The 25508-nt window shown below is 37.9% G+C and overlaps 1 protein-coding gene across 1 annotated transcript in view; it reads right to left on the minus strand.

Annotated features, from left to right (window-relative positions):
• Window positions 1-25508, minus strand: part of plxdc2b (plexin domain containing 2b) — a 109339-nt gene that overhangs the window by 65560 nt on the left and 18271 nt on the right. The window contains exon 2 of the mRNA XM_037693940.1: window positions 106-329. Coding sequence (XP_037549868.1) covers window positions 106-329 — 224 coding nt within the window. The remainder of the gene's footprint in view (window positions 1-105; window positions 330-25508) is intronic.

The following is a 25508-nucleotide window of genomic DNA, read 5'->3' on the forward strand; positions in this document are numbered from 1 at the left end:
GACCTCTACTTTGGTTTAAAGGAACATTTAGCAGCTCAAACAGGAGTATATCACTGCACATCCATGTTTGGCTCTTCCAGCACATAGCATTCATCTTAGAGTTACCTCTATCTGAGAACTGTTGTCGGTATCTTCTGCAGACAGTAGACCTGGAAAACCTTCGGGTTCCTCTGGTCCTGGGTCCTGATCGTGCTCCTGGCTGGCCCGGTTACTGTCCATGTTTTGAGGTTTTGGGGGAAGCCACCTCCTCCAGCGGTGACTGAACAGCTTCACCTCCACCGCATTGCTCTCATCTCCATCTTGCCTCTGCACATACGAGTAAAAGACCCCTGAGGAAACAGAAAGGAAAGTCTGAATATAGAATAAATCTGGTTAAAATTAAAGTAAAGAAAACGGAAACAAATCTCCTCAAAGTGACAGTTCAGATCTTTTGAAGTGAGAATTAGTAGAAAGGCAGTAATCCACTTTGATCACAGCTTTTTGCAGACTAGCCTTTAACCTATAATCCCATCAGAATTAAACAAATTTTCTCAAATTGAGGTCCCTCAATGAGCCATCTACAACAGGTAAGATACAAAGTATTAATCATTCATAACCTTTCAACAGAACCCCAATTAAAAGCAAAAGTACTGCTTTAAGGCTGTAAATTTAAGTAAATAAATGTGTAAAACCTGGCTACAAATATTCTCACACTGTGTTTTTAGATGACATTAACTCAAATGCTCTAAATGTTGTGCCAAAGTCAAAGAAAAAACTTGTTGTGTCACAAAGTGTCAGGTGTCAGCTAAAACAGCTACACACATTTCTCCACCCTAGACAGTTTTAAAGTCACAAGGCCATAGAAAGGTTCAGACCATTAATTTTTTGTGCCTCTTGGTTTCGTCTGCAAACCATTCTCAAATAGTTAAGGAGAAAAAGGAAGCAAACGTGCATGATGACTCAGCAGCTGTTGCACCGACCAGCAGACCACAGACAAGGTTGTTCAGGTCTATGAAGGGTCTGATATAAGAATCTGGTGACAGAAATGCTAATGTAATAATGTAAACACTCAATATTAGCAATCTATGGTAAAATACAGTATATACCTCTTCACACTGAAAAATAATTCTAACTCATAGAAAAACAAGCATAGACCATAAAGAGGACTAGCGTTACACAAGTGGCAAAGATTCATAAAATCAGAGTGACACGTCACAATATTTTCTTTCTAGTGTTGCTTCTGCTGAAATAAATACAGTTGATGTAGGTCAGATCATTCCTGATGCATACTTACATTTCTATGCTGAAGACACAGTTGTTTATTGTCGTGCTAAAACAGTTGCTAAGGTTTTTCAGCTCTTACAGTCTGCATTCGACATCATCCAGTCAGATTTGTTCCGTCTCAGACTGGTGCTAAATGCTGACAAAATCAAAGGAATGTTTTCAAACAGAAAGTCGGTTTCAGCAGTCCTTCCTTCCATTTTATCTTTGAATTGTGTCTCTATTGACTTTGTCGATTCTCATAAATACTTGGGTATTTTGGTCGATTTGCATCTCTCTTTTAAGCCTCGTGATGACAACTTGGTAAAGAAACTATAAGTTAAACTGGGTTTCAGATCCTGTCTAACTCTGAATCCTAGGAAACTCCTTGTATCTGTGACCTTCCTTCCCTCCATTGACTATAGTGACATAATTTACATAAATGCTCCTACAAGCACCCTGCAGATGTTGGACGCTGTCTATCATGGTGCACTAAGATTCATAACAAGCTGTAACGATCGTACCCACGGTTGCACCCTGTATTCATTGGTTAATTAGTCATCATTAACTTTACACAGATTCTCTCACTGGTACATTTTCATCTTTAAATCACTTCTTGTTCTGTTGTCTTCGTATATCTCCTCCTACATGTCACTCCATGAGTGCAGCTACAGCGTGCGCTCTCAGAACATTATTACCTGCAGCGTTCCCTCAGTGCGGACCGAACTGGGTAAAAGGGCCTTCTCCTACTCTGCTCCTGTTTCCTGGAATAACTTTCAAAAATATCTATAGTTGTCGACTTTGACCTCTCTATGGGATTTTAAACAACTGTTAAGATAATGGCAAAAACCAACACAGGACATGTTCCTGTTTTTAGTATTTTACATCATTTTATAATGTAACTGTTTCTGTTTCATTTTTCAATATAATTTCTTCTTTTTACTTTTCATTTTATGATTGCCTATTGTCTGTACCTCTTCTGTGTTCTTCGTTTAAAACAGGTCCCTCTTGTAAATGAGTCCTCGAGGTTCGACGAGACTAACCTGTATAAATAATAGGTTGAATGTATTAATAAACTTAATTTTCATGGCTCTCATCCTAGGTTTGCATGTTGTTGCTCATATGCAAATAGTTTTGGCTTGAGGATGGAGAGAACTGCTGATTCCTCAGCTATTACTCTGCGATGCTTCTTTTTTATAAGACAGAGGTCAGAGGGTTTAACAAGCAGAGAGCCTTTTCTGTTCCTTCCCTCCTGCCTTGTTTCTGTCACAGTTTCAGTTCTTCATGCTCTCCTCTGCTCCCCCACCCACCTCCCCGACTGCTGGCTCTATAAAGGGGCGATGAGAGCCAGTGGAGAAACTAATTTACCCAAAGAGGGGGCTGACAGATGCACTTCACAAGGAGCAAAATAAGAGATTGAGAAGTGAGTGATGATGTGCAGTGGAAGAATTTTGCCAGAGCAGACTGTAGAGTATGAAATATGACTGAGATGACAGTGTCATAGTTGCATAATTTACTTACTTAAGTAATAATTAAAAATACCCAACAATCTTAATGTTAAAGGTCAGAAACTGTTTCAGATTTTCTGCTGTAGCTTTGGCCTCAAACACTTGAATAAATAAAAAATGTATGAATTATTATAGTAATTTATCTTTTTTTTTTTTTTAAATAACAAATTTTAGTTGGCTTTGGATATTTTTGGAGTAGTTGGGCTTTAATGCTGAAAATATTAATCAGCTCCAAATCTAAGTCATTTGAAATTATGGTTGTTCATCTCTGATCTGTAATCCAACATAATCCATATCTTATACATAGCCAACGGTATGATTTGTTAAAAAAACATGAGCAGCAAAGACTGATACCATTCAGTTTTTAGTCGCGACACAATGAAATCTTATATCAGATTTGATCCAACACCAGTGGCGGCTGGCCAATAGAGGGCGCGAGGGCACTGCCCCACCACTCACCACATTACCTTGAATAAGATATAAAAATGAAATAATAAAATCAAAATATTTCAAAATGTATGCATATATATTTTTTAGTTGTGTAAGATAAATATTTCATAGTTAATGATGAGTAAAGTTGTTTCATTCATCAACATTGTCTCGTTGGTGACGTATTTCCACCCTGGGGCACAAAAATCTTTGCCCATAGACTCTTGTTAAAAGTTGTACATGCGCAGTTAGCTCCTCTTCAATACAAGAGATAGGACCATTCTGGGGCGCACCTCTCCTGCGCCCAGAGCTGAATGCAGCTTGAGACGATCGGACAGAGATGGGACATGGCGCAAGAGAAATTGAATAATTCAGTGAAGTAACTTAAAACAATATCTTTTGAGAGAAGAACATATCAAGAAAAGCTACAGGTGAAAGAGCTCGAACCTGATCAGATCACATCACAATTAATCAGCAGTCCAAAGACAGAGGACCTGGTTTAGCAACAAGGCTTGGCTAACTGCATGTAGCGAGGCTAATGCTTTATTCTGCTTTCCCTAATGCACTGCGATTAGCCATGTTTGGGGAAATAAACATTTCATCCATCTCAGCTTAATGAAGGCTACAGGGAGGGATACACTGGTGTGATACCATAGTATATATTTTGGTATGTGTCTATTTTGGAGTTATAGCCCCTCCTGGAGAAAACCCCAGCTGCCACTGTCCAACACTGAGGTTCAGATCAGTACAATAAATAAAACAATACAAGCAAATGAAAGTTTATGTTATTAAGTCTAATGAGAAATGATACAGCAGGAAGTGCAACTAGAAGAAACATTTTGACTAAATGGTCTACAGGAGATGCACTGTTCATAATGTTACTACACCTTTTCACACTTAATTTTACAGTGGATGCTTCAAAAAAAAAAAACTTGAGTGCAGACTATCAAAAGGTTGAAAATTTCTGACTTTGTCAATAGAAAGTTGTAATAAAGCAGTGCATTGTTAAACAGCTGCTCTTCTGATCCTGTCGTATTGTGAATGTGCACATCGGTGGATTGGTGCGAATTCCTTGATCTTCACTCATTTTTTTAAATTGATAAACCTTGACCTTTTTATATGCTAATAACAGTATTACTAATGTGAAAACAAACATTCACATTGATCCATCAAAAACTGCTGTGACATGAAATACTTTTAAAGAATTTAAAGAAATGCCTCGTCACGCTAACGCAGGTAGCGTTGCATTAAAAACTAAGGTGAGTGGTAAAAACTGCTGCATAGGCTCAAAATATTAAACACAAATAATAAAATAAAATCACACTTTACTCAGCATCGTAACACAACGATGCTGGTGTTCCTAAATCTGCTCAATTATCTACAGAACTGTAACAACAGTGCTTGCAGCACAACGTCTGCCTTTAGTTTTAAGAGTTTAACCTTACAAATCCAATTAGAAAGAATGGCTGGGATAAGTGTTTTTGTAGATATTGCTTCAAAGTTAATAAAAGCACAACAGCAATATAATAAGTTTTGTCTCTTAGTGCATTAAATCAGCTTTTGTTGTTTATTCTCTACAACATCTTTTTTTTTTAAATCAACAGTTCACTCATTAAATTTGTGGCATACGGTATCTCTAATACTTCCTGACAACCATTCTATTCCTAATGGCCATTAGTCACATCCTAGTAGACAAACAGCACAAGCTTCTTCCTGTAAACAGCCTTAATACACACTAAAGCATTCCTACAAGCTCTTCCAGTCACACAAAAACATCTATTTTACTCTTTAAAGGATACTTGTCAAAAGCTGGAAAATACAGCGTTGAATAATTGGCTGCTCTTTTCCCAGAATCCTCCTCAGTGAATGGTCAGGATGAGTCACATGCACCTGCATTTTTCTTGAGGCCAGCTCCTCTGTGGTACAGGGTTGTCAGAGTATCCTATTATTCAGGGCAAATTGGAGTTTACTGTAATGGATTTCAGAGGGCAGTAAGGGCCAAAAGCCCCTCTTTCAGGACAAGTCATCTTCTCTGGGGTGAGAGGGCTCTTTTTACTTCTGCATTTCTTTCAGTGCTTCCAAAAGTCCCCACATACTTTCACCCTACCTCTGTCAAGCAGCCCTGTTGGCCAGACTCACGCCTGTCAACACCTCTGATTCACAAACACCGAGGAGACTGTTTGGTTCCACAGAAAACCATTCAAGGAAACAGGCACTCATAAACTTTCAAAATAAACGTTCTGTGAGAATCGTTTGCCTTTGTTCCCTGTTCTTTGTCACATGACTTGGAGTTGCTGACTACCATTACAGGCGAGTCATGTATCTGGATTCTGCTTGTTTGCATCTTTGCCCCCATCCATCAACAACGTCTTCTCATCACTGAGAGTCAGAGGGTTTAATTTACAGTATTTTTCAGATTATAAGGTGCACTTAAAATCCTTTAATTTTCTCAAAAATCAGCAGTGAACCTTAGAATCAGGTGCGCCTTATGTATTAATTCTGGTTTTGCTTACTGACCTCAAACCGATTTTATGTGGTTATTGTGAATGAGTTGAATAAAATTTGACTTATTTGGCTGTTTTGTTTCGCTTAATGCACCTTATAATCCGGTGCGCTTTATAGTCCGAAAAATACGGCAGCTGTTTTATTAGCTCCTTTAAAACAAAGGCTGTGATAGTCACACATCTGTGCACATTCACTCATAGGGTCAACATGGACAAAACTAATGTGACTATTTAAGAATAATTGGATTTTTGCTGCTCAGAAAATAATGAATGACATGTTGTTAGTGTAGCTCTTTTTCTAGCAGCATGTCACTGATAAGACATGAAGCAAAATTCACACCTTGCAAAACAAAAAGTCAAAAATGAAATGCCACATATGATGTTGTTTGTGGAAATGGATGAGATCATTTTCTCTATTATATTAAAAAAGGACATTTTCAGTAAAAAAAAAAAAAAAAAAGACCCTTTAGATCTTTGTAATGTTGCTCATAATTAAGTTCCTGAAACACAGAGTGAAACAGGAAGCGGACGTATTGTATGTGAGAGGAAGCTTTTTAATTTAGGTGAATGTAGAAATAAACTATTGTTTTTAAATTGGATTTGTCAGAAGGTCTAAAAGGTGCAATGCTTAACAAATAAGTAAATTAACTTGTGAAAAAAAAAGCATCTTTGCAAAGCCTTAATATAAATACAGCCCAAATAAAAATGAATGACATTTTTATGATTGTAATGCCGTTTAAATATTTTATACATGTTTTTATAATAATAAAAACAACAATCATTTTATTTAAAAAGCACATTTCAGGACACTTTACAGGAAGAAACATATCAGATAAGATTGTGTACAAACAAACAGTGCAAAGACTGACAGGAATAAATTGAATGTGATCTATTCTTACATTTTTGATCTTTGGCATTTATTAACGTTTAAAACTATCTGACGTGAATTTAATAATTCAAAGATGATTTATTTTTCTAGACTTTTATATATTTTGCATCTGTTCATTGGCTGTGCATCATAATTTAAGTGCTGTCTTCACACTGTTGACAATTTTCTTTTTCTTCATGAATTATGACCCAGAGAACGGGAAACTTGTTGTCATTATATGGTGATTACATAGCAATAAATAAAATAAAAATAAGTTAAAGCTTGAATATGGATTGTTTTCCTCAAAACATATTTACCGCAAATAAGCATATTTCTGTGCAAGAGTATAAAATTCTACAAAATATATATATTTAATATTAATAGCTCATATTTTCAAATTCTCTATCTGTCTGTATGTTAGTCTGTATTTACTTGTGGCTAACATTATGCTAATGATTTACATATAGATCACAACCAGTGCATATTTTGCTCTTTATTTTAGCTGCTGGAGTTGCTAAATATTTTTTTACACATAAAAAACAGAACACTTTGTTAAAACGGATCTCAGATGAGCAGCTTTGTTCATACACGACAGTAAAGAGCTGACATATCCGACGTCTCGGTCTAAAGGTTCATCTCAGAGCTTGTGTGCTGTTACCAAACACCTTTAAACAAGACGCAGTAACAAATACCAGCTTGATACTAAATAAAGAGGCAGAGGCATTTAAACTGTCATTTGATAAGTTGATAAAACTTAATTTTAACTGATTTTAATTTTCTTAGTCATCCAGGACTGGTATGGAGCTTAAAAACAAGGTAACTGTTAGCTGAAACTTTCAAAACATATATATCATCCTGCATATAAATACACATTAAACAATTAAAAAAGGTGACATTTCATGTCCCTAAAGCTAGAATATGCTGCCAGGAGTGAGCAATGCCATAAACCCTTTCCTGCCCATTACCCAGCTTGCATTTCAACAACCTTAGAGAATCATGGGAGCATAGCCGCTGCTTCTTTGCATCAAAACAAGTCAGTTGAGGCGGTTCAAGCATCTGCCTCTCTTTGGAGGTTTTCCAGGCACATTATGGGAGGAGACCCCCCAGACAGACACAGAAATTACTGGAGGGAGTACCGTATATATCTTCTCTGACCTGGGAATACCTTTGGGTCCCCCCAGGAGGAGCTGGAGAGTGTTGCTAAAAAAGGGATGTCTGGATTGATCTTGTGGACCTGCTGCCTCCACAACTAGATCACGGATAAACAGTAGAAAATGTTTGTAAAGGTAATGAAAAATTAACATTTTACTTGTAAAAAGATTTTTGAATGACTTGTTTGAAAAAAAAAATATTGAGTTTATTTTCTGTCCAGACTGAAGAGCTAAAGGCCAGGAAGAAGATCAAAGTGAATCTCTGTCATTCCAAAGCAACTTTAGTGTCAAAGGTTTCAGTGGTTCATGCAAACACGTAAATCTTTACAGCACAGACAAGTTCATGTTAAATGGTGATTACTGAAGAAATCTCTTTATAATTCTCACAAACAAGCCACAGATTACACCAGAGGTGCTACAGCTAAATGTTAATGCCACTTTTCAAAATAATTAAATATATAAACAAACCGCAGAACTATAACCATTTAATGCAAAGTTTATGGTTTACAAAATAATCATCACATACTAGAAAATCTTTGAGAATGGAGTTGTTTCAAGATGGCACCAAACTTTGATCTTGCATTCTGACTAGTTGTTAAGTTTGTTAAATCGATCAGAATTAAGGTTCGGTTTTCCAAACTCGTGTTGTTCAAAGAGCTATTAGGTAAGATATTTATTAGTCATAAACTTTCTGCAGAGCCCCAATTCAAAAGATTTAATATATTTCTTTAAATAACAAGACACAAGTTTTCACACGTTCATAACCAAGCCTCTTTATACCTGGTATAAATGAGAGAATAAATGCAGAAAATGACTGTATTTTTCACCATGTAAGTCACAACTTTTTGCATAAATTTGCAAGTCCTGCGACTTATACACCGAAGCCACTAATATAAGTTTTTCCCTCATATTTATACCCAATTTTTTACTGAGATCTGATGATTTCATTCATTCTGCGTTGGAAAATATTCAACACTAACATTTTCAGTCACTAGAGGGCTCTCAACCAATATGGCAAGCCAAGTGTCTCATTAATAAGTAAAAGTGGCTATTAATGAGACACTTGGCTTGCCATACCAAGCCACCTTCGTCTCGCTCCAGAACTCCTGGAGCAAACGTCAAATCAGCTGCATTTCGCTGCACCTCCCAGGCGAAATGCATCTGATTTGACCGTTAAAGTGCATTTATTAAGTAAAAGTTAAACTGAGACACACCTTTGCTATAATTTCGAGCAACCAAATAATTGTTTTTAGGTGTTATTCTTGTTAAATTCTTGTTAAAGTCCTCCCGTGCTCACTCCGCGGCCGCCATTTGGCAGCCAATCGATTTTTGGCACAACAACGGCCCACGTTTCCGGGCAGTCAGCGGTGACGCATAATAATTGCGACTTATACGGCAAAGCGACTTATTCCTGTTTTTTCCAATTTATTAGACATTTTTGGACTGATGTGACGTGTATGGCGGCAAGTACGGTAGGTTGTTTCTTCCGCAGATGCTTTAAAGTTGCCTGAAAACATGCAGCTGCATTTAGAGAAACTCCAGACACATGGCTGTCTGAAACTACGATGAAACGTGAGCTTTCCGGACTTGTCTTTTCTTGTACTACACACATTATCCCTCTCAAACACCACCTGTAATTAAACCAACACATAAAAATGAGCAACGCTGACTGGAGGAAAAAGCTAAGTGCAGGCAGAGACAGAGAGTCAGCACCTGCAGCACAACCTGTAAAGCAATGAACATTCATCTGAAGGTATTTAAATCTGAGCTAATCGGTGCAGTGAAACTAGTCTAGACACGAAGTTAAATAATGCAAAACGAATGAAAAACAACAAATTGCCTCTCATCCTTGTATCAATACGGTAAAAATCCCAAGGTTCAAATTAAGATCTTACAGAAAGAATTAAGTGCCAACATCTGTTCTTTTCTGGAACACAAAGCCCCGTTTGTTGAAGAGATCATAACATAAGTCTCCTTAACAAATGGGAAAAATGACTTGTTTAAACATTTGTATATACATGCTGTAGGACATGACACATATCACATAAACAGAGGCTTGTTCTGACTCCGGCTGATATGATTCTTGTTGCTGGAACAATAAGCTCCTGGCAACAATCACAAACACAGAGTGGTGAGCAAGCACTCTGGGATGACGGCCAAAATGTATTAAAACAGAGGAGAGTCCTGGAGACTATAAATAAAACCTGTTTTTTATTTCTCTGAAGGTGTTAATTAATCTGCAGAGGCTGAAATTTATGAGCAGGAGCCTAATATTGCATTCACTGCTCAGGAGGACAGGCGTCACAGAAGACGTTAAAAGCCAAAAGATTGAATCAAAACAAGGAGGAACCATTAACTCTTTAACTGTAGTTAAAACCAGTGTTGCCAGATCTCGCGATAGAAACAAGCAACCAGCTCTATGGAAACAAGCCCAAAAGAAGCCCAACTGGCAACCCACCACATTGTGTAAAACAGAGGCCGTTTTAAAACAATATAAACATACCGGTACATTCCTTATGGCATTACACATAAACAACAGTAAAATTATGCCAAACACTTTGAATAACATACTTTATGACAAAATTAATATTTTTTCTACATATTTTTAAAAACAAAACATCCTGACATCTGCGTGTGAGTGGAGCCCCCTAGTGGTCGGCTATAGTATGAGTGCTTATTTGAACGTGCGTGTCATTGGATCTGTTACGGAATCCAATCCGCAGTGTACTTCCGGGTCACACGGATCGCCGTTGTTTATGAATAAAAACTCTTAATTTACTTAGAAAAGTATGTGCTCTATCTCCACCGATCTTCATGTAGCTAATTTACGCCACTCGTATTTCCGTTACAAATCATTGGCTAAGATGATATGCAACACATTAGACCTGACCCCCAACCTGGGCTGAATGAGAAAAACCCTTCCACAGGGAAACAGCGCCGCTCAGTGGTGAAGCTGCATATCTTTTAACCATGACGTAAATATGTCAATGATTTTAATGGAAATAAGAGTGGCGTAAATTAGCAACATGAAAATCGGCAGAGATAGAGCACATACTTTTCTAAGTAAATTAAGACAGTTCTTATTCATTAACGGAATTGTACTAGTACATTTTCCTTAATCTAGCATATTCAACGGCGATCCGTGCGACCCGCAAGCATTCATTTTAGCGCATGCACAAATGAGCTACACTACAGATCGGCTTCCGTAACAGATCGGGGAATGACAGTGCGCCTGTCGCCTTGCCAACCTGGGCGGGAGTGATAAACAGGAAATGGGGGCATGGAAGGGACAAACTACCTTCTACCACTCGTCTTTTGCTTTATTGTGCAGAGCTGGGAGATAATTAACTAGTTTCACTCGGAAAGAAAGTCTAGCCCAAATACGCAACTTCACGTTCAAAACAAGCCCCAAAAAATAAAAAATAAAATGCAACCCGTGACTTAAAAGATTTGCAAGTGACTTTTGGAAAAAACAAGCCCAAAGTTGCTTATAATAAGCGAACTTGGCAACACTGGTTAAAACAGGAAACTTTAAGGGAAGCTTTGTGGGAGGGCTGCTCATTTGGCGTTCGAGAGGCTGCTCAAAGTGCCTACGGTAAATAAAGGGAACACACAACCCAAACACCACTAAACACCCAGAAACATACCCAAACACAAAGTATCAAACCTCAAAACTCAGGCTTTAAAGCAGTGGAGTCAGCCATCAGAGGGCTGGCTGTCACCACTGTGGATGTCTTTATGGAACTGTTGGTCATTGCAAGGAGTGTACATGAAAAGCCTTTGAACAAGCCCCAAACAAACAGTCGTGGCATGCTGTGGGCAGAAGGGTTACAATGTGGAAAGTGCTCTGCCAGAAACAGGTTTTTATGGCTCCAGTCAGGCACAGGGTCTGCCTTGTGTTTCAACAGATTGACTGATAGTCTGCAAGAGTGATGAAGCACCGTCGTTGGATTTTATTGCACTTTTCAACTTTCCCACTTTCAGGAGAACCGAGGCATCGAATCATTCCATAATGAGAAGTCAGTGCTGGCAGGGAAGGTATCACCAAACTATAGAGCTAGACAACAGGACTGAGAAAAGATCTCACAGCGCCCCTCGATTCAACAACCGGACAGACTTTCTTGCAATCAATAGGCTCTTCTGAAGGTCTGTCAAAGTTTTTGTTCCCAAATGTTTTCCAATTATGATTTTTAAGGTTTTCAGTCCATTTTTCTGACCATTAGTCATTTGGGAATCACACTGTTGCAAAAATATTCATGTATAAGGATACACCAGTGTATCAGCTAGTGACTGGATTTAGGTTGTTGTTTTTTAAGGATATTGTTTAAATATTTAAATTAAGAACAGAGAAAATAAAACGTTTGTTTTAATTGTAAAAAAAAAAAAATCATATTTAGAAATTTTATGCTTGTCAAAATGCATTATTCTTTTTTTCTTTTTTATTTTAACTAAATATGTGCTAAATTATTTCCTTTTTATTTTTTTTTTATTGTAGGTTCAATGTAATAATAATAATGAAAATCTCCTAAAATAGTGAACTATGACAAAAAGTTCATAACAAAACCAGCAGAATTTTAAAGAAAAACCCAAAAACATTAGAAATCCCAGAGAATTATTGATCAAGTTGACATTTTTAAGAAATCACTAAAAAAAAAGCCTGGTTCTTTGGAAACAAAGTATAAATAAAGCTGAGAGTACTTTTACACAGTAGTGTACTTATAGAGTGCATCATTACAGTATTCGGTTAGAAAACAGTATAAACACCTAAAATGACTCTCCTCACAGTCACTTTGGTGTCTTTTTGACAATCTTCACATCTACCAGGATATATCAGATTTACTCACTGCAATAATTCATTTTTTAGTTACTTCATCTTTTAAAACTCCTTCCAAAATTGAGCTTTTCATTGTTTCAGCCTCATAAGATTTTGAGGTCTTAAACTAACTGACTCTCTTGTTTAGACAAAAACAACAACAACAAAAAAAGTTAATATTTTACATAAAGTGCATTCTTTATGTGTCAATTTCAATTCACCTCGAACAGCTTTAATAAAAGTTTTCATAGTCATAGAAACTGACCACAAACCTAAAGACATTTAGACGCTGGTCTCCTATATATAAATACAAAAACTTTGATTGTTTTAAATATTTTATTTTATTTTATTATTTTCTCATTATAGATTCAGTTTGTTCTGGGAAATGCATCCGACTTTGACATTTTTCGAAAAAAACAAACAAAAACAAAACAGTTAATCAGACGTAAACTATTCAGCTCAGTTCATTTTATTTATATAGCGCCAAATCACAGCAGAGGTCGTCTCAGGTCACTGCACAGGAACATTCACATACATGTAGTGTGTAAAGTTCACAGAATGGTCCTTCAATCTTCAACGATTCAAAAAATTAATAAAAAATGAGCCCTGCTTTAACCACTTTTCCAGTGTGAGCCTGAGAAGTGACGATGAGTCCTGTACGTCAGGAAATATGAAGTTTTTTGCTGCACAAAAAGTTTAATTTCACTTCCCTCTACCACAGTAACTTGGACCGATTAATCAAGTTCATTTTAAACTAATTGATCAGCGTGACTGCTTTAGGCTAACAAATCACTTCTGTATCTGTCACTCTGAACAAAATCGATCCCAAAGGCAACGTGGAGCCAACACAGTCTGTGTCTGGTCAGAACGAACCCCTGTGGCTGAGGATTGATTCCCTTCGGTGTGTAAAATGTTCGGACTGTTTATGTCAGTGACTGCGTTGAACGTTTGAGTGTAAATCTGTGAGTTGTAACAGGTGAAATGAGATTGAGTACGATGTAAAAGCACGTTGTTTCTTTCAGAGCTGAGGACTCCAGCTGAGGATCACAGAAACTGTCTCAACTCTCCACCCTGCTAAACATCTCCACACAGAAACACAATTTAAAAAGGACGCAGAAAAACTGGTTCATGCATTTGTCAGGTCTAGACTGGACTACTGCAATGGTTTATTTATCTGGGTGTCCAAATACTTGTTTAAAACGTATTGAGTTGATCCAAAATGTTGCTGCCAGAGTCTTAACTGGAGTTAGTAGGAGAGATCATATGTCTCCAGTTTTAGCTTCTCTCCACTGGCTCCCTGTCAAATTCAGAATTGAATTCAAAATCTGACTTCTAACCTACAAAGCTCTCAACAACCTAGCTCCATCTTATATTACATATCTTATTGTTCCACATTTTCCTAACAGAGCACTTCTCTCAGGCTGGAGGCTTACTCGTGGTTCCTAGAGTTTCCAAAAGCAGAATGTGGGGAAGATCTTTCAGTTACCAGGCTCCTCTCTTGTGCAACCAACTTCCAGTTTCTGTCCGTGAGGCTGACACATTGTCCAGTTTAAAGACTGGGATTAAGACTTTCCTTTTTGATAAATCCTATAGTTAGGGTTGGCTTGTCATGCTGCTATAGGCTTAGACTACTAGAGGACAAACTGACCTCATTTCCTTGAACACATTTTTAAAATGGAATAGATTTCATTTGATGCTATTTCTATCTTAACATGTGATTCTTGACCTGCCATTGTGTATCTGTTCCTCTCAAATCCAGTCGGTCGAAGCAGATGGCCACTTGTCCTGAGTCTGGTTCTGCTAAAGGTTTATTCCTCGTGAGGGAGTTTTTCCTTTCCACTGTCGCCTTCATGCTTGCTCTAGATGAGAGTTCTGCGATGGACTTAAACTCAACGCAGTCTGCTCCTCAGATAAATAATGTTAAATTATTGTTTTTATATGTAATGAATGATACCTGTTGATGATATTATCCATAATTTAAACGGATTCTTTCATTTTTCTGGACTGAGTTCTATTGTGCCTTGAATGATTAAATGTGGATGGAAACGTGTTTTATCTTTGACTCACCAACAACAGTGGGTCGTTTATTTAAAAAACGATTTAAACACATCACACATTTACAATAATTGGCAGATTGATTACAATAACACAGCTTAATTAATGAGCTTTGCACTGAGAAAATCATACGGCCATGATTCTCTCACTTGCAACTGAAATACAACAGACATTTCTGAAAATATCTGGATTAATTACTGGCAGATAGAAGAGCTTTAAAGATGGGAAAATGAAGGAGTTTGAATGGAGAGAGATGGGTGAGGGAATGTGTCTGTTATAACCAGAAACAGCACGCTCCTTTGGACGCAGCTTAATCCACGGTACACTAGTAGTTGAGATCGACTCTTTACCTTTGCAGACGATAGTTTCGGCTTCGGTGGAGAGTTTTTCTTTCAACTCTTTTCAGCGTCTCCGTAAGAACAGCTGTGACCTCAGGAGTCGTGAGATCATCACTGAACAGACTTCCTCATTGTTCAGAGCTTTCGTCGGGTAGAGCCACAGCGAGACGTCGTGGCATCGACGGACTCTCGTCACTCCATTAGAAACTGCCCTGAACTTCTGTTCCTCGGAGCTTCTCGTTCGAGGTTCTCCCTGGAACGTTGTATTAGCTCGGAACTTTGTTCCTTTCGGAACTCTTGTTCTGCTCTGGAACTTGTTCCGCTTGGAACTAGGAAGTGTCGACCCTTTTAAAGAGGTCACTTCCGGTTCCTCTGAGAACTTCCTGATTGGTTGAACGAACCAACAGGGGTGTGGTTTTAGTGACGTAAGAGGTTATTACAAGTCAGAAAAACAGCAAAGATGTTTTAGGAACAAACAGAGAAATGTTTTGAAGAACAGAGACATTTAGGAGCCAGTCTTCCTTCTATCTGTCTGATAGAGATAAACATAACATTTCGTTCCGATAAACATGTTTTTGACCGTTCCTTGACTTTTGACCGATATCACAACTTGCTCATTTCAGACAGAAGATCAAAAAAATGCATAATTACTCTTGTAACAGACATTAACTTGATTTCTACTTTGAATGAGGATAAAAAATCATTAATACTGTTTCACAGTTGATTTAAAATGAGTAGTTCACTTCAACATTTAAAATGGTTTGAACTAAACACACTTTGATTATCAAGATATTGTAAAATAGTAATGATAATAAACAGAGAGTGTTCTTTCAATTGATCCGTGCAGGACACACTTAGAAAGTCTCTGGATGAGCTTAATCTGTGTTTCTGGACTCAAATCAATGAAATAACAGTTCCTGTCCCAGGAAGGCTTTTGACCTGAGGCTTAGTTCACTACATATATATGAATATTTCTGTTCAGTGTCCTGAGACGACTTCTGTTGTGACTTGGTGCTACATCAATAAAATGAACTGAACTGAATAATAACTCATAGCCCTCATGAACATGCTGTTTCCCACAAGTCAAATGTGGACAACTCCTGCAGCGTGTGTACAGTATTCAAGAAGTACACATTTAGCCAAAATAATGTAAAACCTCTCCATCTGCATGTGCTGTAACACTAGTTTAGGTGTGCAGCAGTGTTGGTGAATTTACCATGGACTTATAACAAATTATCACTGCCACATGGGAAATAAAAACAGATGCAATGCAAGTATAAACAGCTCTTTGCTGAGTTTGTGTCCATGGATGTTTCCCAAAGCGTTAAAGGACATAACTTCTAGTAACTTAAAAAAAATCCAACCAACACATACTGTAGCTACACTTAGCAATGGATCATTCCTGCAGTGCAAATGTAAATACCTACTCAGAATGTTGGAAAAATGTGAGAGGAACAAAAAGAAAAAAGACTGACGTTAATTCTAATCCCACCTTCTGCCAGAAGGCATCAACAAGTAGCAGCAATAAAGAAACTAAATATACCAACAGTATCACAGCATCCAGGCGTCGTATCAACAAATGGTTTTATTTATATATATTTAAATCCTGCAGTTCACGTTGAGCCGGAAGCCAAAGAACCATTCCATGGGAAACAGGGTTTCAGTGAGTTTCATGTGTCAGCTGACAGACTGAACCCCACCCAACAATTTAATCTCTTTCTATTCAACACCAGAGACCGTTCACAGGAAATCAATAATAAATATTGTTTGCAATGCAACTTTCATGGCTCGATGGGAGTTTTTCTGAGCAGAAAATGAGACCCAAGGAGCAGCGTGCCGCAGAACAGACAATCGATTCCCAACGAAACCGCCGCATGAGCTTTGTGAGCAAAGGAGTGCATCCTGTAGTACTTCAGCGCTATCAGATATTTGAATCACACTGATTTCCATGACAAAATGCTATTGTGACCTCAAAAAGCCCCTTTTTAAACTTTATATTTAAAAGGATAGGATTTAAAAATGTTTCTTGGCTATAATGTTTTCTTCTTTCAGCTGCTCCCTTCTGCAGTCATCACAGCAAACTAACTTGCACAAGACTTGGCAAATGTTTTTACGCCAGATGCCTTTCCTGACGCAACCGCAGGCCACCGAGCTACCACAGCCCTCTGTGGGGAGCAGAGAGCTGCTAGGGCACCTGGGGGAGCAGTTGGTGGGGGGTTAATTGGCCTTACTCAAGGACCCAGAGTGGGGCAAATGAGGGTGGAGGAAAATGTGGGTGTTTCATTTTTATCACCCACATTGTGATATTGTCAGTCCAGGGAGTTGAACCGGTGACCTTCTGCTCACAGGCCCACGTTCTCCAACCTCTGCGCCACCACTCCCCATATTGTCATTGTCATGTTTTAGAATGTACCATATAAGTCGCATCAGTCCATATTTGTCTAATAAAGTGGAAAAATCCATAAATACGTTGCTTCGCCGTACACGTTGCATCTATTATGCGTCACCGCCGACAACGCGGAAATGTGGGCTGAACCTGGAAATGTGGGCCCGTGTTGTGCCAAAAATCTATGGGCGGCTGCGGGAGCATGCACGGGAGGACTTTAACAAGAATTTAACAAGATTAACACTTAAATACAATTATTTGTTTGCTCAAAATTATACAGTAGCAAAGGTGTGTCTCAGTTGAACTTTTCCTTAATAAATGCACTTTAATGGTCAAATTAGCTGCATTTCGCCGGGGCGGTACAGCTGGTTTGATGGTCAGTCCAAGCAGCGAGCAGAATGAAGGTGAGGAGACGATGCAAAAAGCAGATTGTATCATTAATAGCGGGTGAAGATTCTCAGTCATCCAGGACATGGTAAATTCAAAAAAGTTAAAGAAAAAACAATAAAGTATAAAGTAAAGTATAATAAATAAAGTCCAGTTGTTTTTGTCTTGAACTTTTTGGAATTTGTCATTACAGCCACGTTTACCTATTACATGATACAACGGCATGCCTCACTGCGACTACTACTCTTCTGCCATCAAGTGGCTGAAAGTGGTACTGTTCTTTGTTTTTGTTTTTCTGTCAGAATGAATGAAAACGATCATATCTCAACCAAAAATTGGTTTGTAAATATGGGAAAAAATCCATAAATATGTTGTTTCGGCCTATAAGTCGCAGGGCATGTAAATTATCAAAAAAAACTGTGACTTATAAGGCAGAAAATATGGTAAATAGTGTGTTTGTGGACACCAGTCTCCATCAAAAAAGTTGAAAAAGATTAAAAGACAGACATTTTTAATTTCTGCCCCACATCTTCTTTTCAGTTTGTTATTCGAAGGGAAATTAGTTTCAGAGTTTTCTATTTAGAGTCTGCGTGCCTCTGCTTGTCCATCCTCTTGGGTTCAAATCCTCCTGCTAACGTCAGTCACCTCCACAGCGTGTGCTGACATGCAGGGCGGTAAGAAGACGGTAAAATTAAACACTATGTTTTTGATTCTGACTGTGATTTGTACCAACTATTGATTCAAACCCAACATCAATTCAGGTAATACAACATAAATCAGGATTAATGGAGCCATTTGATTAGTATTTTTGAGCCTGGTTTCACTGAGTCTAACATTAACAGGCAGCTCAGTGTCCTCTGAGTAACAGCTGGAGATACCCTGAATGCAAATACGTTGCACTCACTTTCACTTTGTCTCCTTTTTTTTGTTCCATCCTGTTTTGTTCTTTAACGAGCAGTCTGGTTGAAGGCTAGTGTTCAGTTTTTGAGGAGGAGGAGGCAGAGGAAGAGATGCATGAGTTTAACCAACACTTACAAACCTTCAAAAACGTTGCAGAAGAAAAGCAATAAGCAATGCCTCCGTATTGATTTTCAATTTGTAATCAAGACTTCTGATTAATCTTTAAGAGTTATTTGTCTGATCTCCCATAGCGCCAATTAAAAAAAAGCTTAATTGTGAGAAAATGAGGTAAATAAAAACAACAAAGATGCTTTTCTTTTCATATATGTGCTAAAGCCACATATGACATAAGTCAATATGGTGGTTTTGTTAACTAGCAGAATAAACGAAATAGGGCGTAAAATGTTCAATATCTTTTAGTTTCATGCATCTGCCAGTGAGATTTAAAGAATGTAGGAGTAATTTTGTAGAAACATGTTTAAATAAAACAAGAGAAAACAAAAGCTTTGCTCTTGATCGCAAACATTTTGTGGGAACGTTGCTCAGAATCCACCCAGGCTTTGAAAAATCTCCCTATTTCGAGACGTTCAAGTGTTACAAGTATGCCTCGACCCCCCTCGGCTCTCAGTGCCTTGCTTCTGGGCACGTTGCCACCAGCGCCCGGCTGTTCTGCTTCACTGGGGTTCATTGATCAAACTTAGGGGGCCCACGACACTCAGATCTTTGGCTAAGCCCTTCGTTTTCGGGTGAGAAAAGCATTCAAATTTATTGTCCTGAGTTAACAACAAACATAACAAATAATGTGAGAGCGCAAGTAAAGTGTGTGTACTTCAAATTAACGAGGAGCAACAATATGATCTGCTTACAAGTGAGTGAAATATAAAGAGAAACACGTTCTTTTAAATGATTCTGCAAATTTTTGAATATTTAGACTGCCGTACTTTTCACTGTATAAGTCACACCTTTTTGCATAAATTTGCACGTTTGCAACTTATACAGCAAGGCAACTTATTTATGTTTTCCACCCCATATTTATAACTCAATTTTTGGCTGAGATCTGACAATTTCATTCATTCTGACATGGAAAATATTGAACACTACCATTTTCAGCCGCTAGAGGGTGCTCAAGTAATTTGGCAAGCCAAGTTTGCCATACAGGGCCACCTTTGTCTCGCTCCGAAACTCCTGGAGCAAACGTCAAATCAGCTTCATTTCACCGTGCCGCCCAGGAAAAATGCAGCTGATTTGACCGTTAAAGTGCATTTATTAAGGATAATTTCACCCGAGACACACCTTTACTATAATTTTGAGCAAACAAATATTTGTTTTTAAATGTTAATCTAGTTAAATTCCTGTTAAAGTCCTCCCATGCATGCTCCTGTGGCCACCATTTGACAGCCAATTGATTTTTGGCACAACACCGGCCCACGTTTCCGGGTGGTCAGCGGTGACGCATAATAGATGCAACTTATACGGCAAAGCAATGCATTTGTTTTTTTCCCACTTTATTAGACATATTTGGACTGATGCGACTTATACGGCAGAAAATATGATATTATCTCGACTCAAACTCACATTAAATATCACAATATTTTATGTCACAGTGTTTTTGTTATGGATCAAAAGTCAAATTGGTTTGCTCTTGTCAGTACTCAGTACTTTGAATTTGAGTCCAGAGCTGTTGAATGAGTGTGAATACCATCAGGCAGGGCAGAACATGTCAATCGGTGACTTATACGCTTGTGCAGTAGCTATAATTATATACTTTTATTTCCTTCTGACATTTTAAGCTTGACATTTAAGCAAAATATGGTATTTGCATTAATGATAAATAAAAAATTATTGCAAAGAGAATGAAAAAAATACAAAGTGTTTCAGTTTAGCTAACGTTCAGGTTCTATCAAATGAATAAGTCGTCCTTGCATGCTTCTCTCTGTCAAGTTCCCAAGTTGCAGAGATATTACACATCGAATCTGGAGGTGCTTTTTATGTGCAAATAATCATTATTGCAGCTAAGTCTTGGTGTTAAGAACAACTCTCCAACAATACATACAGACGCAAAGAAGTGGTGAATAAACCAGGAACACATCACTCCAGGAAAAACCTAATACTCCTCTAGTTTTTCAGGCTGGAAAACAGGGCTCTACTGGAGAATAAAACTCAAAATCTTATGAAAGTTTTACATCTGATATGTAAAAAAAAAAAGGTGTGCACAAAAGTACTCAACAGTCCAGTGTAGGTTATAACAAAGGAGGTACAAACCCAAAGCAGAGCTGTCGTATGCATTGTGCAACTACAGGAAGGGCCCCGAGGGGCTTTAGGGCTGGGCTGAGTCCCACTGAGCTGCTGAAATTTAAGAAACTACATGCTCTAACTTCACACCTCTGTTTTGGAGGAATCCAGAGGAGCAACAGCTGGAGGCGTCACAGCTAGAAAACACAGATGCAGTTATTCTGGGGCCAACAGCCAGGGATGGTTCTGAAAGTTGATGTCCGTCCAAAAAGTGAGCACCTTTCAACAGTTTCTAAAACGTCTCAAGTGCATTTTTGTCCTTGGAAAAGAAACGACACCGACTTTAGCTTGACAAGGAAGATAATTGCAGCATTAGCGCACCATCTCAGGCTGGAAGGGACACGGTAAATCAACAAGAACTCTCTTTGAGCCCGCTCCAAATGCAGCCATAACGTTTGGCAGAAAATGTGATGAAACTGAATTTCATTGACTCCCCAGTCTGTTTCTGACTGAGCTTTAAAACCTTATATCAAATGTGCAGGGTGGAAGGGTGGGAATAAAAGATATTGATCAAAGCGTAAAGATAAAAAACAAAATATTTGTGAGGAAGAATTTAGAGAATGCCGTTTCAAGCTCTTACACTAAGTTTCATGAAACACAGAGGCAAAAGCAGATCTAATATAAGTGGCAGCACGGATCTGCAGAATCCTGATTTATTTGTGATAAGAGAGCTTCCACCTTTGACACCACCAGTTGTGTGAATGTTTATGTTCATTCTATTGTGATCCACTTTTCTTCTGTACGTTTTTCGAAGTGCTTCTCGTCCTGCAGTCTTCAAGCTGTTTCATCAAATCATAAATCAAAACGTTCAGCTCTTTCAGGACAATCCTGCTGTGACTTTTAGTATTAGTGCAACTTTAGCTTTTTGAAATTTTGAGCCTTTTCTGCCATTTTTTCCTCATAGACAATGAATTGAGCTCATTTTACATCCTTCACATCTTTAGATCTGTTTACAACCTTTTACTGCTCCTTTCACATTTTGTTCTGCTTCAGTTTCTTTCAGCTTCTTTGTGTAAATGTTAAAAAATTCAACTGGTTTCAGCTGTTTTGTGTTCCTTTCAGATTATTTCTGTGCTTCTTCTAACTTCAAACTGATAATTTCAGCTTGTTATGCTCGTTTCAGCTTTTTTCTACAACTTTCAGCTTTTTCAGCTATTTCAACAACTATTTAGCTGTTTTTATGCCAATTTAGCTTTTCCAGCTAATTCCACATTTTTTGCACTCATTTCAACTTTTTTCAGCCTAATTCAGCAAAAATGTGCTCTCTCCACTTCCTTCTTATAATTTCAGCTTCTTTCTGCTTTTTTAACTATTCAGCTGATTTTGCTCATTTCAGCTTTTTGCAGCTATTTTTCACTTTTTTGTGCTCATTTCTGCTTCTTTCAGCCAACATGTTATTTCTATTTTCTTCTGATAATTTAAGCTTGTTCTAAATTTTCAGCTACCCTTTTAGCATTTTTTTGGTGCTAATTTCAGCAGTTTTCAGATAAATTCAAGTTTTTCATGGTAATTCCTGCTACTTTCAGACTAATTAACTTTTTTATGCTAATTTCAGCTTGTTATACTCATATCAGATTTGAATAATAATGTGTATGTATTGTCAGCACTGTATGTTCCCATACAATGGCGAAATTGACTTTCTCCATTGAACCCCTCCACCGCCAGGTGGAGCATTGGGCAGCTATTGAAAGTGCCCTTTTCTGCTATTTCAGCTACTAACAAAGTCCATGCTCAATAATCCAGGTATTCAATCCAACAATTATCAGTCAGGTCATATGGACAGTTTCTTTTTTTGTGCTGAAATGTTTCACCTTCCATCCAGAAGGCTTCATCAGTCAAGGAAACACACAACACAAAACTGATTCTTCCCCCATTAGCTTACTCCAAAGTGGAACAAACCAGTTATGTTGGTGCTAAGATGGTCTCTTTGGCACACCCCCTCTTCCAGTGCCGTCCCTCTTCCTCATTGACAGTCATGTCAAACTGGTTCAAAACAAAGTCCATGTACAATAATTCAGGTATTCAATCCAACAATTTTCAGTCAGATCATCTGGACAGTTTCTTTTTTGGGCTGAAATGTTTCGCTTTCCATCCGGAAGGTTTCATCATATTTCAGCTACTATGTTGTTTTTATGCTAACAGCTCTTTCCACTTCCTTCTGGTAGTTTAAACTTCTTTCTGCCTTTTCAGCTATTTTTTTTTCTAAATTCAGCTTTTTTTTTTTTTTTAAGCTAATTTCCTAATTTTTGTGCTCATTCCTGCTTATTTAAACCAAATTCACCAAATATGTGTTCTTTCTGCTTTCTTCTGCTAAAGTAGACTTTGTCTTCCATTTTAGCTACATTTCGACATGTTTTTTTTTTAGCTAATTTTATCTGTTTTTCAGCAAGTTTTACAGCAATAATCATTTACACTGCGTTTTCACAGGAAGTGCAATTCATCTAGTTCTGTTTAAAACAGTGTAAAGATCTGACTCTTTTAAAGGGACACATAAAACACAGAACCTGAGCTAGTTACTTCTAATGAATGCAGGTTCCTGTGTGTAGAACTGGATCGCCACTCGGACACAAACACCCTGAGGATGCTGCAGAAAGCTGCATTTCCTGAACTTGTTTGACCTTCCCTACATGGCTTGACATTGTACTGAAATACTTTCATGAGATCTGCTTGTGGATGCACCTGAAAAACATCAAGAAACACCTGAACGTGCTTTTACTGAACATTACTAAAGTGATCCACAACTTGGAAAGTCTTCACAGGAAAAGCAAAAGGAGGCAGTAGAAAAAAAACAAACAAAAAAAAGACATCTGTAGGAAATGCTTCATTTTTTTTTAGAGGCTTGACTATTCGTGACAAAGAGTGTAGGTTGTGGAGCGTGGGCTCTGCTTGTCTGAAACCGTGTCAGAGAGGGTTTCAACCGTTTCTGCTCATTTGTGGTGAAGTGAAAGAAGATGGAGGGAGAAACAAAGGATGGAAGAGGTAAAAGAGCTTAGACGTCAATGCAGCAAGGGGATTATATATCTATATAAGGTATATTTTTATTGCTGGCACAAGACGTTTACTGAACAAAAACATATAAGACACATTTTTTTTATGTTTGAAGAGCCACATAACTGCTGTTCAGCTGTCTAAAGAAAATCACATTCAGTTGTTCAAACTCAAGAGGTCAAATATTAAAAACTAATGCTTTTTCTGCGCATAAAGACCATCAACCTAACACACGCAGGGTTAAATGATCTCTGTCCATCAGTCAGGGTGTCAGGGCGACGGGGCCTTTCATTATCTTCCTGTCAGCATGATTGTAAGCTCAGCGTGTCTCCTGTCATGTCTCTGCAGGGTGCTCCCACTGCAAACATGGACGCAAACATGCCGAAGATCAGAAATGCACATGTCACCCGCACAAGAGATGAGATTGACTGTATCTGAACGTTACACAACAACCGGAGGGTGCAGACATGATCAAACTGATGCATTAAATTTCATTAACAAACAAAATGACCAAGCACACACCTTAAAGCAGTTATTTTTTATATTTAGACACAAACAGTCATTCTTATAATTATGCAAATGCCTGATATGCCTCTTGGATGCTACCATTATTAGCATCTTTTAGCTAAAATTATGGTTCTACAGCACATTTCTGAGACACAATTGGAGTTAGCTTTTAGGAAAAGAATAAAAAAAAAGGCCCAAGCTGCAAGAATAAAAACACATAAAAGCAAATATTTCCCTTTAGGAGATAGCGAGGGACAACAATAATGCAAGTTGGTGGAGATAAGAAATAACTGATGTTTCTTCAGTTAGAATGGAAAAATAGAAAGGACACAAGAAAACAAGTTATTAAGACAAAACTGCGTACATCGACTGTAAGGTGAAACTTTAATTTCAAAAGCCAAGAGTATAAAGTCTATTTTTTACAGTCTTCATTCTTTGTTTTAGTGTTTGATTAATTTCTACAAAGCAGGATAGAAACAAAGAAAATCCCCTGCACACTCAGGCTTCAACAGTTAAACTGACCTGGAGCAGCCGTGACTGCGAAGCTGTTAAAGTTGAATAAACCGAAACAAAAGACAAGTATTAGAATTTAAACGAGATGCTCAATAAAACAAATGTACGTATTTAAAGAGAATGCATTTACTGACAACAGCTGAGAGGGGAAATTATTTACTCTTTTGGCTGAGCGGGATCATAAACTTTTATTCGCTGTGATCTTATGAGCTCATCATTTGGCAGATTTATGGGGAGATGTTGTTACGGTCGAGACGTCCAAACACCAAGAGGACTTTGTCTAAAAGACAGATTTTATAAGCCTCTGCTGACCTGAAGGATCTCCAAAACCACTAAAGCTTTTTTTTTTTTTTTGGGGGGGGGGGGGGGGGGGTTATTTTTCGGCTGATTTTGATTCTGTTCTCTGCAGATGGCACAATGAGGAAAAAGAGTTTAAACTTTCTCACAACTGCCAAAAAATAATCTTATTGATAAGTTTTACAGCCTTTCTTTGCTTCTTTTAAATTAGGGGTGCACAACGTTATCAGCATGGTATCGGTATCGGTCGATATTAGCGATAAAGTTAAATATCAGCCATCGGCTATTCCATCAAAATAACTCACCGATATAAAAGGCGCTGTTTTTATATAT

This window comes from Nematolebias whitei, chromosome 20 (genome assembly GCF_014905685.2).
Source record: "Nematolebias whitei isolate Nwh7 chromosome 20, NemWhi1, whole genome shotgun sequence".
NCBI lineage: Eukaryota > Metazoa > Chordata > Actinopteri > Cyprinodontiformes > Rivulidae > Nematolebias > Nematolebias whitei.